General features: G+C 44.6%; 1 protein-coding gene across 2 annotated transcripts in view; it reads left to right on the forward strand.

Annotated features, from left to right (window-relative positions):
* Window positions 1–5,537: 5,537 nt before the first annotated feature.
* DEK (DEK proto-oncogene) overlaps window positions 5,538–14,607 on the forward strand; it is a 37,512-nt gene continuing 28,442 nt past the window's right edge. Inside the window, exons 1-5 of one of the 2 annotated variants that reach the window (XM_023209782.2) lie at window positions 5,538–5,971; window positions 6,355–6,508; window positions 12,172–12,273; window positions 12,519–12,628; window positions 14,011–14,105. In XM_023209782.2, the coding sequence (XP_023065550.1) occupies window positions 6,364–6,508; window positions 12,172–12,273; window positions 12,519–12,628; window positions 14,011–14,105 (452 nt within the window). In that variant the 5' untranslated portion in view covers window positions 5,538–5,971; window positions 6,355–6,363. Of the gene's footprint in view, window positions 5,972–6,005; window positions 6,509–12,171; window positions 12,274–12,518; window positions 12,629–14,010; window positions 14,106–14,607 lie in introns of those variants that run through there. The other variant, XM_023209783.3, reaches the window with a different exon arrangement.

Consider the following 14,607-nt stretch of genomic DNA (forward strand, 5'->3'; position numbering starts at 1 on the left):
AAAAAAAAAAAAAAAAAAAAAAAAAAAAAAAAAAAAAAAACTTCTCACAGGCAGAAGGAGGGAAGTGTTTTAAGAACCAGGGTTTTCATAATTGCCAAAATAAAACCAACATATTCTCAGGCACATCCCCTGTTCATCCCAATTGTCCCAGATATGGTTGCAATTAGCCCTTCTGTGTCAGAGACAGCAATACTCATCGGCTACTTCCTGTGTGCCCCTATATTGTCTAAATTCTTTGTGGTTAGGTGGGATCATATGACTGAGCTGACCAATGAGCAGAACCACAGAACAGCAGGTATGGGTTCTCCTCCTGCTCTCTTCCCCTACCACCATGAACACGATGGACTTGTGTTAAGATAGTAGATCTACAAGATCAAAGTAGCCTAGAGCAATGAGTAAACCACATGAACGGAAGCCCTGGAGAATTGCCTGAACTGACAGAGATTTATAGAGCAAGAAAAAAACTTGGCAGGTAGGCCATTGAAATAGCCTGTTTTATCCTAATATACTTTCTCATCACATTAACCAAAAAATATTCTGGATCTTCACAGCAAGGGTTTATTTTGGCTGGCATTCATTCATTCAGCAAAATACTTACTATGTGTTAGGCACTGCTTTGGGTGCTGAGAATACGGTGCAGAACAAGACAAAGTCTCTGCAGCCTCGGGGACTTTACATTTGTGTAACCAGGTTTAAAAAGAATCTGGTCATCGGCTTATTCAAGCCACGTTAGTTTACTGACTTGATATTACCGGACTTTTTTTTTTTTTTTTTTGAGATGGAGTTTCGCTCTTGTCTCCCAGGCTGGAGTGCAATGGTGCAATCTCGGCTCACTGCAACCTCTGTCTCCCAGGTTCAAGCGATTCTCCTGCCTCAGCCTCCCGAGTAGCTGGGATTACAGGCATGTACCACCACGCCCAGCTAATTTTGTATTTTTAGTAGAAACGAGGTTTCTCCATATATATGTCTGGTAGTAAATAAATAAACAAAAATAAATAAAATTTTCTGGTAGTGATAAATGTAATAAACAGAAATAAAGTTATTACTGATTGGTTCTATACCCTTCTCACTAAGCTTCACCCTTCTCATGTCTTTACTTCCCCCCTTATTCAGCTCAGATTCTATAGTCCATCACTATCTTCCTTGTCCTGTGTGTATCCTCAACTCACTCACCCTTTTCTCCTTCTTTCTTACTTGCCTAGCAAAATCCCAACTTGGTTAAATGCATTTTTTGGATGATGTTGTTGCCATCTTCGTACTTACTCCCAGGTTGCTGCATGTGGCTGGAGAAAAACAACAATGCTGACTGGTCTCACTCTCACTTTACAGCCACTGATCCCAGAGAGTCCTTGCAGCTACATGGCAAGCCTACGATATTCCCTAATGCATCCATCTCCCATTCTTCTACATGATCACTTCACATTTCCTCTGTCCAAAAACCTTCAACAGTCTCTCTCACACTCACTCACTGTCAATAATGTTGCTCCGGATTTTACTGAGAAACTTAAAGGAATAAAAACTTCAAAAACTCCCACTTACATCTGCCAACTCCTGCCCTGCATGGGTACTCAAGTCCGCTGTCTTTCCTCTTGTTACAATGGAACAGCTTTCCGTTGTCCTTTTTAAGGACAGCTCTTCTATTTGTGCACTAGATCCCATGTCCTCTCATCTCCTGTGGCAGACATGGAGATGTGTCACCCAGATGCCTCTTCAAGAAGAATCTGCTGCCCAGCTGCAGACCCCAGAGTTAGCAGGCAGCCTCCATCTGTCAACTCCTTCAGGATCTGCCAAAGCCACTAAAGTGGAATCACTTCAGTCGAGGTCACACCTTCCTGGGGCTGCCTGCATGCAGTGACTGAGCAGTATGGGGATATAAAAGCTCAGCCACTCAGGATACCCTGAAGAGCAGCACTCCCTCCAGAGCTCCCCTCGTAGCTGTCTGAAGCTCTGTCAAGCCAGCTTTGCAGTTTGACCTCTTCCTCTGCCAAATCTCACTTCTTCCCCCTTCCCTTCACAGTTCTTCACCTCTAATAAACACCTGGTGTCCCAAATTCTGTTTCAGCTTCTGCTTAGAGAACCCAACCGGACTTACCTACTATAGATTGGCTTCAGCTACTGTCTCCTCCTTCTCTTGGATCACCAGTGTTCCCTTCTCCACTAATTCATTCCCATGATCATACAAACATGTGTCTCCTTTCTTCAAAACCAAACTACCTTTGAACTACTGCTCCTTCTTTGTTCTCCTGTACAGCAACATTCCTGGAAAGAGTGTCTGAATCCATTCCTTGCCTACCTGTCTCTTTGTATTCCCACCCCTGGCACCTTTCAACTCACCACCCCACAGAATAGTCCATGTCACTGATAAAACAACATTGGAATATCCAGTGGTCAGTTATCAGTTCTCATCTTACCTGACCTTTTATGAGCATGTGACTCAGTGGATCACTCTCCTTCAAAAACACCCCTTTGTCACTTGGCTTGCGGGACACAATTTTCATGTAATTCTCTTCCCACTTCACTGGCTACAGTTACTCTTCTCTTCTCCTTTGCTAGTTCTCCTTTCACTCTTGAACCTCTGAACACCAGAGAGCTCCAAGGTACGATTTTGAACATCTCATCCCTACCTATGTTCACTATTAGTGATTTCATTCAGTTTCAGCTTTAAATACCATCTACATGTTGACAACTGCTACATTTATTTCTTGAGCTAGAATTTCTTCTGCTGAATGCCAGACTCTCAAATACAACAGCCACTCCTGAATCTGCATTTTGAATTTAACATGTCTAAAACAAAACAACTCATTCAAAACTAACATGTCTAAAACAAAACAACTCATTCCCACCTCCTCCACTTTCCCCTCTAAAACCATCCTGCCCACCCCCACCCCCGAGGTCTTTCTCCTCTCAACGAATAGCTACTTTTGTTCTTACAGTTGTTGAACCAAAAACCCCATGGTCATCATTGACTTCTAGCTGGCTCTCGTGCCCCACATCCAAAACTTTAGAGAATTCTTTGGAATAACTGAGTCAGTCTTCAGAGCTCTCATTTTCTTAGGATCTTTTCAAATGTCATCTTATTAAAAAAACGTTGCTTAATTGTTGAATATATAAAACAAAGTCGCATCCACCCTACTGGTACTTCCTATCTTCTTTAACTTGCTTTACTGCTATCACTAATCGTCATAGAATATATATTCACTTGCTCATTGTCTTGATGGCAGTGGCAGCCTATCTGGAGCAGCCACTGAGGGGATGCCAACTGCAGCGTGGAAGGCGCAGCCAGAGCTGAACACTCCTCAGAGCCAGCAGGGCCCAGGAACACACAAGAGCCCCGTCCCCTATCAAGTTGGCAAGGCAGGAGACCCATGTTCCTGGGCACAGCTGCAGTTGCCCAGCCACAGCTCTGGACCCAGGCAGCCCTGCGATCTTGGGGGCCCAGGAAGCCTCTGCCCCTGCAGGCTTAAAAGTACCTGCTCCTGCGGTTGCAGTGAGCCAAGATCACGCCACTGCATTCCAGCCTGGGTGGCAGAGTGAGACTGTGTCTCAAAAAAAAAAAAAAAAAAAGAATGTGCCTGATCCCAGGTCTCTACCCTCCACCCACTCCCAGGGCCCACTCCAAGGCACAGCAAAGTTGTGGCCAAGCATGGGCACTGCTGCAACCCAGCTGGGTGTGCATGTGTTCAGGGCAGCACTGACGCACCAGCCCCCTGCCGCCTCGGCCCCCTCTGGACTTCGGGCACCGACGGGTGCAAGAAAGAGGCTGGTGGGGCTGAGGGTGGCTCGGCATGGGACTGCAGGCACCCCGCGGCACAAACAGCCTGGGCGCCACGGGTGACATGTTGATGGTGGCAGGCAGACACGTTCCTGGGAGGAAAGGGATAGGTCCCTGCCCATCTTCAAGCCAGGGACGGCCTGAAGTTTGGGGGGCCTGGTGGCCAGTTCCAGGCAGAGTCTGCATGCAGCCCAGAGCCAGAACTTATGGTGCCTTTTCTGGGCCCACCCATGGACCAATCAGCACACGCTCCTCCCTTCCGGGTCCATAAAAACCCCAGACTCGCCGGGTGTGGTGGCTCAAGCCTGTAATCCCAGCACTTTGGGAGGCTAAGACGGGCGGATCACGAGGTCAGGAGATCGAGACCATCCTGGCTAACTCGGTGAAACCCCGTCTTTACTAAAAAATACGAAAAAACTAGCCGGGCGAGGTGGCGGGCGCCTGTAGTCCCAGCTACTCGTGAGGCTGAGGCAGGAGAATGGCATAAACCCGGGAGGCGGAGCTTGCAGTGAGCTAAGATCCAGCCACTGCACTCCAGCCTGGGCAACAGAGCAAGACTCCATCTCAAAAAAAGAAGAAAAAAAACAAACCCTGACTCAGCCAGAGGTCAGGACTACCAGCTGCAGAAAGGAGCTACCCAGTTTGGTCTCCTCAACTTGTCAGGACGACCTGCCTGCAGAAAGGAGCTGTCCACTACGGGTCTCCTCTCCACTGAGGGCGTGACACTACTCGGGACAACCCCCCTGCAGAAAGGCGCAACCCACTTCAGGTCTCCTGAGAGCTGTTCTGTCACTTGGTGAAGCTCCTGTCCACCTTGCTCACCCTCTAGTTGTTTGCGTGCCTCATTCTTCCTGGACACAGGACCAGAACTCAGGACCTGCCAAATGGTAGGACTGAAAGAGCTGTAACACAAATAGGGCTGAAACACAACCCCCCACTCCCAACCACATTGCAGGCAACAAGGACAGAGGAGCTGTAGAGTTTGGATAGGATTTGAGTGGAATCAATAGTGTGAAAAATGGTATACAATTTGAGGGTAGAAATGACACTATTTGTGTATGTTTTGGAAGGGGAACAAAGGGAAAAGGGAAGATTCAAAGAGAATGTCAAATTTTTGTCCTGCAACCGGGAGTCCTAGCAAATTTCACTGATCACATTTCCATTAAGTCCACTGAGTACAAGGATCCTTTGGGTGAGCTAGTGGTTGAAGAGTTGGGAGAAAATAAAGGAAATCACATACAAAAGAAGGCAGCATTGAGCAGGGAAGGTACTTCTTTGAGTGTCTGCAGTGTTGAATGTGTAAAAAGCATTTGCGTAGATGGCCTAGAACTCAGGGAGAAGGGTCTGGACCGGCCAAATAACCTCTACTATAGAACAGTGTGTGAGAGAGGAGTGGGGAAGGAATGGGGTGGGAGGGACCCTTTCCCCTTATATTTCCAGGGGTGTAAATCTATGTGGCTGGCTATGTGCACCTTTAACGTGGCAGATAGGATCTTTTTCCTTATGGCAGACCTTACAAGCGATGGGGTCCTCAGAAATACAGCAGATTTGGGAGTTATCTGTCACCCAGCATGATTTCTGGGGCATTGATGAGACGGCTGATTAATACCCCTCCGCCTCGGAGAAACACTGTAGATAGCGACTTCAGGGATCTCTCAACTTCTTTACCGACGCCCTCCGCGGCCCGGGACTGCTCTTTATCTTTTCCGGGAAGCGACCGTGGAGACAATAAACACGCAGGCCCCCTAGCGTCCTTCCGTTCCGCGCTGCCAGGCCGCCTCGCCTCCCGCTCCCTCCCGCCCCGCGGGACACAGCCCGCAAGCACTCTGGGCCCGAGTGCCGACCGCACGCCAGGCGCAGCTGGGAAGAGCCCCGAGAGCGTATCCCTCCGCCCGCGGCCGAGGCGACCCCTCGCGGTCCCTCCCGCCCGGGCTTCCCGCGGAGGCGCCCGGCTACCCCGCTTCCCCCGCCCAGCGCCCGCCAACTCCCAGCTCGCGGCCCTGATTGGTCGCCGCATTCCCGCTCTCCTTCCCGAACCGCCATTTTGAAAATCTTGTTGATTCTGGGGAGCCGAGCGCGCGGCAGCGAGCGTCACGCCAGACAGCGGCCCGCGCGCCTTCTCCTCGGCGTCGGCCGCCGCCGCCTCCCAGAACCTCCTCGTGCCCTCGCGTGCCAGGCCCGTGGCGGCCGGGATCCGCGGTGAGGGCTGCGTCGGGACACCAGAGGCCCGGTCGCCCCTGCCGCGGCCGACGGGGGAGGGACGCGGCCATTTGGACGGCGGCCTGGGGCGGGGGAGGGGACGTGGAGGGCCGGCAGCTCGGGCCGGGCCGGGAACAGCGCAGGCCGGACGGGCGCGCGCGCGCGCGCGGGGGGGGCAGCGGGCGCGGTTTCCCGCCTCGGGAATCCCTGGACGGCGGCCGGCGGAGCGGGAGGGAAGCCGCCCCTGAGGACTGAGCGCTACGGGAGGAGGCAACTTTCTGGGCAGGTGTCCCGCGGGAAGGGTCGCATCCTTCACGGTGGCCGCCGGGTCCTGCCTGCGGGAGTAGGGGGACAGAGACGTCTGGCTCTCTCCCCGTACGAAGGTTCACAGCATGTCCGCCTCGGCCCCAGCTGCGGAGGGAGAGGGAACCCCCGCCCAGCCCGCATCCGAGAAAGAACCCGAAATGCCTGGTCCCAGAGAGGAGAGCGAGGAGGAAGAGGACGAGGACGACGACGAGGAGGAAGAGGAGGAAAAAGGTGGGGGGAGTCGCATCCCAAGTGATGGATTTTTCAGACCGAAGTTTTTTTGTTTTTTTCCCCCAGGAAACAAGTTTTCTTGCTCTTTTGGTGTTTAGAGGCGTAAAGTCGGAGTAATTTTCAGCGAGAACGTGTGCACAATTTATCTGCTTTTGTGCTGAGCGATGGCGTAGAATTGACTTTGTATATTCCGGTTTTTAAAGTATTTGTTAACGTAGTAGTGATGTATTGGAGTGCAGCCGACTTCTCGCCCGCTCCGAATGTTCGTTGTTAACATTTCATCATTTGACGGGAAGTTTGTAGGTCTTGGATTTGATTTTTTTTAACTCCGTGTGTGCACCTTTGAAGTTGCTAAGTGGATGTTCTAATTTTGTCCATTTCATTACACATCTTTTGCCTTTTGAAGTTATTGTAAGGTCTTAGTGCAGCCTGTTAAGACTGAAGTTATTAAGGCGAGACCTGTAAGTATTTGAATACTTAAAAATATTTTTACATTTGCCAAAAAGTTTCCCTCCCTGGCAAACAGCGGTGAAAGCTGTTGCTGCTTGAGAAAGTAGTTAAAAATGAAAAAAGTGAACTCTGAAAGAAAGTTAAATGTGAGCCCAGCACTGTCTCGGTTTCGAACCTGAGTCTATTTTAAGGGAGGGCGTTATGAACCCTGATTTGACTGGAGGTGTGAAACGGAAACTTCACAGAATGGAGGAGTGTGCCTCGTCAGTTTATCCAGGATGCATGCAGTGTCTGTTTCAGGTGTACCCGCTTCTTGACGTGTTTCCAAACATTTAAAAATCCAAGTCGTGTCTCAGCATTCTTTGATATTAGCCTAGTCTGTATTTATTTCGTATAAGTCGCGTCTCTCAGCATTCTTTGGTATTAGCCTAGTCTGAATTTATTTCGTATATGTTTACGACTCAGCCACACTTGGGAAGAGGTTGAAGCTCTCTTCCTAAACCCGGATTTTTTTTTAAGCCTCAACCAGCCTGTGGTCACAATCTGGGTTAAGATTACAAGATACGCCTTCTGTTTGTTTAAAGTGGTATGTGCCCTAAGAAGGGCATTTTTAAGTAAAGCATGGCTTTTTGAGTATAAGTTTTTATATAAACTATTGCTTAATAATGTTATTTTAAAATCATTTTTAATACAACAGCAAAACTGGGTGCACTATCTCACTACTAGCCAAAGAGGCTCTGCACTTTTTCTCCAATTTTTTGTTTGTATTTTGGTCTTTTTGTGGGGGCAGGGTTGAGATGCCAAAGAAATGGTGAATTTTTTTCATGTGAAGAATTAGAGAAGTCATGTAAATATACTGTAAATGGCCAACGCAGTAAGGTAGGAAATAATCCCATGTTTTGTTCTAGACACATTATTTTAGGTGGTCCGTTTAGCTTAGTTGGTAGGAGCATGGTGCTGATGTTTTGTTCTAGACACATTATTTTTTAAAACATGATTTTGTAGAAAGTTCATCCGCTAACAGTTTTATTGTAGCTCTGATATATTATTCTTTTTACTAATTTGAGGTGTTTGTGGGACATGTAGGATTGTGAAAGTTTTTATTCTACTTAACCCTGAATATTTAACTTTAGAATTGAGGCATCATGGAAGCCAGACAGTGAAATACTTTCTGTATTAGAATTTGTGTGTGTGTGTGTGTTGCTATAAAGAAATACTTGAGGCTGGGTAATTTATGGATAATAGGTTTAATTGGTTCGTGGTTCTGCAGACGGTACAAGAAGCATGGTGCTAGCATCTGCTTCTGGTGAAGGCCTCAGGAAACTTCCAGTCATGGCAGAAGACAAAGGGGGAGCCAGCATCTCATTTGGGAATGGGAGCAAGTGGTGGGGGGGGAGGTGCCACGCTCTTTTAAACAAACAAATCTTGAGAGAACTCACTTATCACCAAGGGTTACCATGCTAAGCCATTCATGAGGGATCTGCCCCCATGATTTAATCACCTTACCAGGCCTCACCTCCAACATTGCAAATCACTTTTCAACTTGAAATTTGGAGGGGGCAAACATCCAAAGCATACCATTGCACCCCCGGTCCCCCAAATCTCATGTCTTTCCCACATTTCAAGATTCAGTTGTGCCTTCGCAGTAGTCTCCCAAAGTCAAGTCTTGTTTCAGCATTAACTCAAAAGTCCCAAGTCTGTAAGTCCAAAGTTTCATCTGAAGATGAGTTTCTTCCACCTATGAGCCTGTGAGATCAAAAACAAGTTATTTACTTCTAGGATACAGTGATGGTACAGGCGTTGGGTAAAATTTCCATTCCAAAAGGGGGAAAGGCCAAAAGAAAGGTGCAGTAGGCCCTACACAGTCTGGTTTGGTTTTTGTTTGGTTTTTGCTTTTCTGTGTGTGTTTGGTTTTTGAACCAGAGTTTTGCTCTAGTTGCCCAGGCTGGAGTGCAATGGCCTGATCTCGGCTCACCGCAACTCTGCGTCCTGGGTTCAAGCGATTCTACTGCCTCAGCCTCCCTAGTAGCTGGGATTACAGGCATGTGCCACCACGGCTGGCTGATTTTGTATTTTTAATAGAGACAAGGTCTCTCCATGTTGGTCAAGCTGGTCTCAAACTCCCGACCTCAGGTGATCCGCCTGTCTCAGCCTCCCAAAGTGTTGGGACTATAGACATGAGCCACCATGCCTGGCCTACAAGTCTGAATCCTAGCAGAGCAGTCTTTAAATCTTAAAGCTCCCAAATTATCTCCTTTTACTCCATGTCTGGCATCCAGGGCACGCTGGTACCAGGGGTGAGGGGTCCCAAGGCCTTAGGCAGCTCAGGATGCAAGCTGCTTGTGGCTCTACCATTCCGGAGTTTGGAGGTGGCAGCCCCTTTCTCATAGCTCCACTAGCCAATAGAGCCTTGGTGGTGAATCTAGGGGTCCACCCCCCCATTTCCTCTCCACACTGCCCTACTAGAGGTTTTCTTACTGTTTTTCTTTGGGAGACAAGGTCTCACTTGTCACCCAGACTGGAGTGCAGTGACACTATCTCAGCTCACTGCAAACTGTGCCTTCCAGGCTCAAGCAATCCTCTCGCCTCAGCCTGCCCAGTAGCAGGGACCACAGGCGTGTGCCACTGTGCCCGGGTACTTTCTGTATTTTTTGTAGAGGAAGGGTTTTACTATGTTGCCCAGGCTGGTCTCAAACTCCTTAGCTCAAGTGACCTGTCCGTCTCTGCCTCCCAAAGGGCCTGGATTACAGGAATGAGCCACCACGCCTGGCCCTGAGTAGCAGTTTTCTGTGAGAGTTCCACCCCTGCAGCAGGCTTCTGCCTGGACGCCCAGGCTTTCTCATACATCCTCTGAAGTCTGTCCTAAAAAAGGGGTCAGGTTAACCAAAATTGGCAGTGATTTTGGGGAAAAGGGAAGTGAGAGAAATGACTAGTAAAAGATGACGCTTTTAAGTTTCTGTCTTTGGCAGGTGGGTGGATGGTATTAATGTTTTTTGAAAAAAATTCACAAAGTGAGCAAGTTTGGAGATGATTATGATTTTTCTTTTGAATGTTTTGAGTTTAGGTGCCTATAGGACATGAATTGGAGCTGTCCAAATGACAGGCATATACTGTTGGTTCTCCGTATCTGTGGGTTCCTCATCTGTGGATTCAATCAACCACAAATTGGTAAAAATGGATGGTTGCATCTGTACTGAACATGTTCAGATTTTTTTGTTCCCTAAACAGTAGAGTGTAACAACTGTCTACGTATCAGTTACATTATATTAGTCATTATGAGTAGTCTACAGATGATATAAAGTATGTGGGAAGATGTTCATAGGTTATATGTAAATACTACACCATTTTTTAAAAAAAAAATAAGGGACTTGAGCATCCATGGATTTTGGCATCTGAGGGATGTCTTGCAACCAATCCCTCACGGATACTGAGAGACAATATTAGTTAATATGAATCTCAGATGAAAGTTGTGGCTTGGAGATTGACTAGGAAGTCATTAGCTTGTAGTTGGTAATCAGAGACAAGCAAATGGTTTAAATCACTAAGTTGATGAAGTTGAGTGATAGTCGGGGTTGTTTTAGTGTGTTTTGTCTTCATTCTGTACAACATGGCCAAAATATACCTGTTGATAGCCCTTTGTCCTGAAGTATTCTTTCTGTGCAAATCCTTATATTACTAAATCTAAGCTGTCTTTAAAAGCCAGCGCACATCCTTTGTTGCTTTTTCCCTAGTCCCAAAATAATCAATTCCTCCTCAGTGCACAGCAATTTATTGGTATTATATCTTTCTTAAGATGTTTTATTATCTTTTATGTTGGTGTATATTTATGTCTCATTTCCTTAGTAGCATCTCTTTCAAAAGATGTGCAGTCTTTATCATCCATTTATCCCCTTGGTATTGAGTGCAGCTGCACAACACAGACATTAAATAAATGGCAGAACCTCGAGCAATATGTAGTATTCTTTTATCTGACTTTATTTCATTCAAAAAATGATTTTATGTTAGATAAATGGAGCGTAATGTTTTGAATTTTGAAGTATATGCTGCCTGTTTTCTAGGTTTTTTTTTTTTTTTTTTTGAGACAGAGTCTCACTGTGTCGCCCAGGCTGGAGTGCAGTGGCGTGATCTCGGCTCACTGCAAGCTCCACCTCCTGGGTTCACGCCATTCACCCCCTCAGCCTCCTGAGTAGCTGGGACTACAGGCACCTGCCACCATGCCCGGCTAATTTTTTGTATTTTTTCGTAGAAGGGAGTTTACTGAGTTAGCCAAGATGGTCTCAATCTCCTGACCGAGTTAGCCAGAATGGTCTTGATCTCCTTACCTCATGATCCGCCCACCTTGGCCTCCCAAAGTGCTGGGATTACAGGCGTGAGCCACCGTGCCCGGTCTTTTTTTTTTTCCTTTCTTTTTTTTTTTAATGGAGGTAGGGTCTCAATATGTTGCCCAGGCTGGTCTCAAACTCTTGGGCTCAAGCTGTCCTCCTGCCTTGGCTTCCCAAAGTGTTAGCATTATTGGCGTGAGCCACTGCACCCAGCCATAGATTTTTGTGTGTTTTTTTTTTTCCCTTTCTCGACTAAACAATTTAACTTTTTTTAGAGTGATTTATGGCCATCATTATGAATGTTATTCATAAACTACAAAGTAATGCCCTCCCAGTTGATTGCATTAGATGTAAACTTGGAGAGTTTTATCTTATCCAGGTACTTCAGGCTGTTCTGCCTGGAGGTCTTTATTTGTGTCTCTTTTGTCAGTTAACTAAATTATTAGTATTCTCTATATATCTTTTGAAGTGCATAATCTCTCAGTTCAAAATTTGATTATTTCTGAAGTACAGCAAACTGAATCACAATTATTAAATAGAATTATGTCCAAAGATTAAACAGAGCTAGATTTGTTTCACAAATGAAGTGACTGGACTGTAATGGCAATAATTTTAGTTGGATAAAAATTAGTTTGCTTTCTAATTTTTTTTTTTTTTAACTGAGTCCCTGTGAGTTTGCCAGGTGAGTAAAATGTTACTCTGAAAAAATTTTCGTGGTGCTCTATTAACTAATCAAGTGTTGTCATCTTTTATGTTACTTGCTTTCCAAAACCATGCCCAGAGGAAGAATAAAGTGTTAGGTTTTGGGACTTTGTTCTACATATTTATCTAATAAAGTTAATACAATGTTTAAGCTTTTTGTTAATTAAGAAATACTAAATTAATTTCCAGAAAAGAGTCTCATCGTGGAAGGCAAGAGGGAAAAGAAGAAAGTAGAGAGGTTGACAATGCAAGTCTCTTCCTTACAGAGAGAGCCGTTTACAATTGCACAAGGTAAGTTTCTTCTAGCTTTCTTTGATTTTTATGGTGAAAGTGACTAAATTTGTGAAGATGATGGTTGTAGCTTAGTATCAGCAAGGTAGTGTTTTATACTTTTGTTATAATTTTATTTAATTTGCTCTGTAAGAGCAAAGTTACATGTAAATTATGCTGTGAAAATAATTCCCATTAAATTAACTTTGTAAATGTATTTGTAAGCCATGGATATTTAATTGTGATTTTTTTTTTTTTTTTTCTAGGAAAGGGGCAGAAACTTTGTGAAATTGAGAGGATACATTTTTTTCTAAGTAAGAAGAAAACTGATGAACTTAGAAATCTACACAAACTGCTTTACAACAGGCCAGGCACTGTAAGACTTTTTTACACTTTAAACCTACTTGTATATTACTTCACAATAGAATCAATTTTTATAAATGTTAGTGATTCACTAGTTCAATTTCCACACTTTATGACTGAGCAGACTGAGATATATACTTATTAAATGATTTATCACAGGAAATATAACTGGATATTAGCAATTGGATTATAATATCCAGGGCTCTGTCTTTTTTTTTTTTTTTTTAAAGACACGGTCTCACTCTGTCACCCAGGCTGGAGTGCAGTATGCAATACATGACTCACTGCAACTTCAACCTCCTGGGCTCAAGTGTTTCTCTCACTTAAGCCTCCGAAGTAGCTGGGACCACAGGTGCATGCCACCACATCATGTTATCATGTCTGGCTAATTTTTTTACTTTTTGTAGAGGTGGGGTTTTGCCATGTTGCCCAGGCTGGTCTTGAACTCTGGAGCTCAAGCAATTCTCCCACGTTGGCCTCCCAAAGTGTTGAGATTACAGGTGTGAGCCAGTATGCCCAGCTCTAGGGCTCTTTCTCCTGTAGTAGTTTTTATTCCAAACTGAAATTTCAAATTATGAAATCCAAATTATGATGGTTTTAGTGACCTTTAAATGTATTGAAAGAAATTCATGTTTTTGGATTTTCTGGACATTCAGAATAAGTGATTTGATATCTCATCATATCAATCAAATAATTGTATCTCATTTTCAGCAAATACCTGATAAATTGGATGATAGTTTTTTGCTAAAGGATTATTATACTGTACATACAACTTAGTATTTTATATAATTGAGGAAACTGCTTTAGGTTGTACACGGGCAAAGTAAAGTTGGGTGTTAGAATGTCTGAAGTAGAATAGAATGTCTGACACATGACATAATTTATTTTCACGTCTGTTAATCTCATTTAATCCTTAAAGCAATCTAATTTACCTGAGTCTTATAACTAGTAAATGGTATTAACTTTTTGTGGTACTCGCTATTCTTTACTTTGAAAGAATAAAGTCCTTGATTTGGAAAAGAAGAATTACTAGTAACTTTATTGCTTATGAAAAGGATATCTTTTTAAGTAGTAACTTTCCACATCCCCTGGTACTGTCAGATAACTTTTGATTGTGTTAAAAATTCCCCGGTGAAAATTTGTTCAAATCGTTATTTTCAGAGACTTAAGTTTGTAGGATTTTTATAATGTTATTATGTTAGTAACATATATTTTTCAGTTTTGAACAAGAAATGTTGAATGTTGAACCCATATTGAATTGGTTGACTGTTGAGCCAGTATTGTAAGTTACAGATAGATATGAAAATAAAGATGTTGGCTTTGAATTGTCTTTGAATTTATTCTTGTGTACATTACTGGGTAATAAATAGCATTAATCATAAGGAACATTTTCAGGTGTCCTCATTAAAGAAGAATGTGGGTCAGTTCAGTGGCTTTCCGTTTGAAAAAGGAAGTGTCCAGTATAAAAAGAAGGAAGAAATGTTGAAAAAGTGAGTTATTTTTATAAATACTATATTTTAATCAATATGCTTGAAGTTTATTTTTTAATGTTAAAAAAATCACATTTGGGCCAGGCAAAGTGGCTCACACCTGTAGTCCTAGCACTTTGGGAGGCTGAGGCGGGCGTATCACCTGAGGTCGGGAGTTTGCGACCAGCCTGACCAACATGGAGAAACCCCATCTCTACTAAAAACACAAAATTAGCTGGCCGTGGTGGCACATGCCTGTAATCCCAGCTACTTGGGAGGCTGAGGCAGGAGAATCGCTTGAACCTGGGAGGCAGAGGCTGCGGTGAGCTGAGATTGGGCCATTGCACTCCAGCCTGGGCAACAAGAGCGAAACTCTGTCTCCAAAAGAAAGAAAGATTCAGAGAAGCATTGGCCACTTTTTAAAATGTATGTAAGTCAGCTAATTTGGTTGACTTTCCCTTTATATTTTGGAGAACATTTGTAAGCTTTCCTATATTAACACCTTGGTTTCTTCCATTTTCTG

The sequence above is a fragment of the Piliocolobus tephrosceles genome, chromosome 5 (genome assembly GCF_002776525.5).
Source record: "Piliocolobus tephrosceles isolate RC106 chromosome 5, ASM277652v3, whole genome shotgun sequence".
Classification (NCBI taxonomy): domain Eukaryota; kingdom Metazoa; phylum Chordata; class Mammalia; order Primates; family Cercopithecidae; genus Piliocolobus; species Piliocolobus tephrosceles.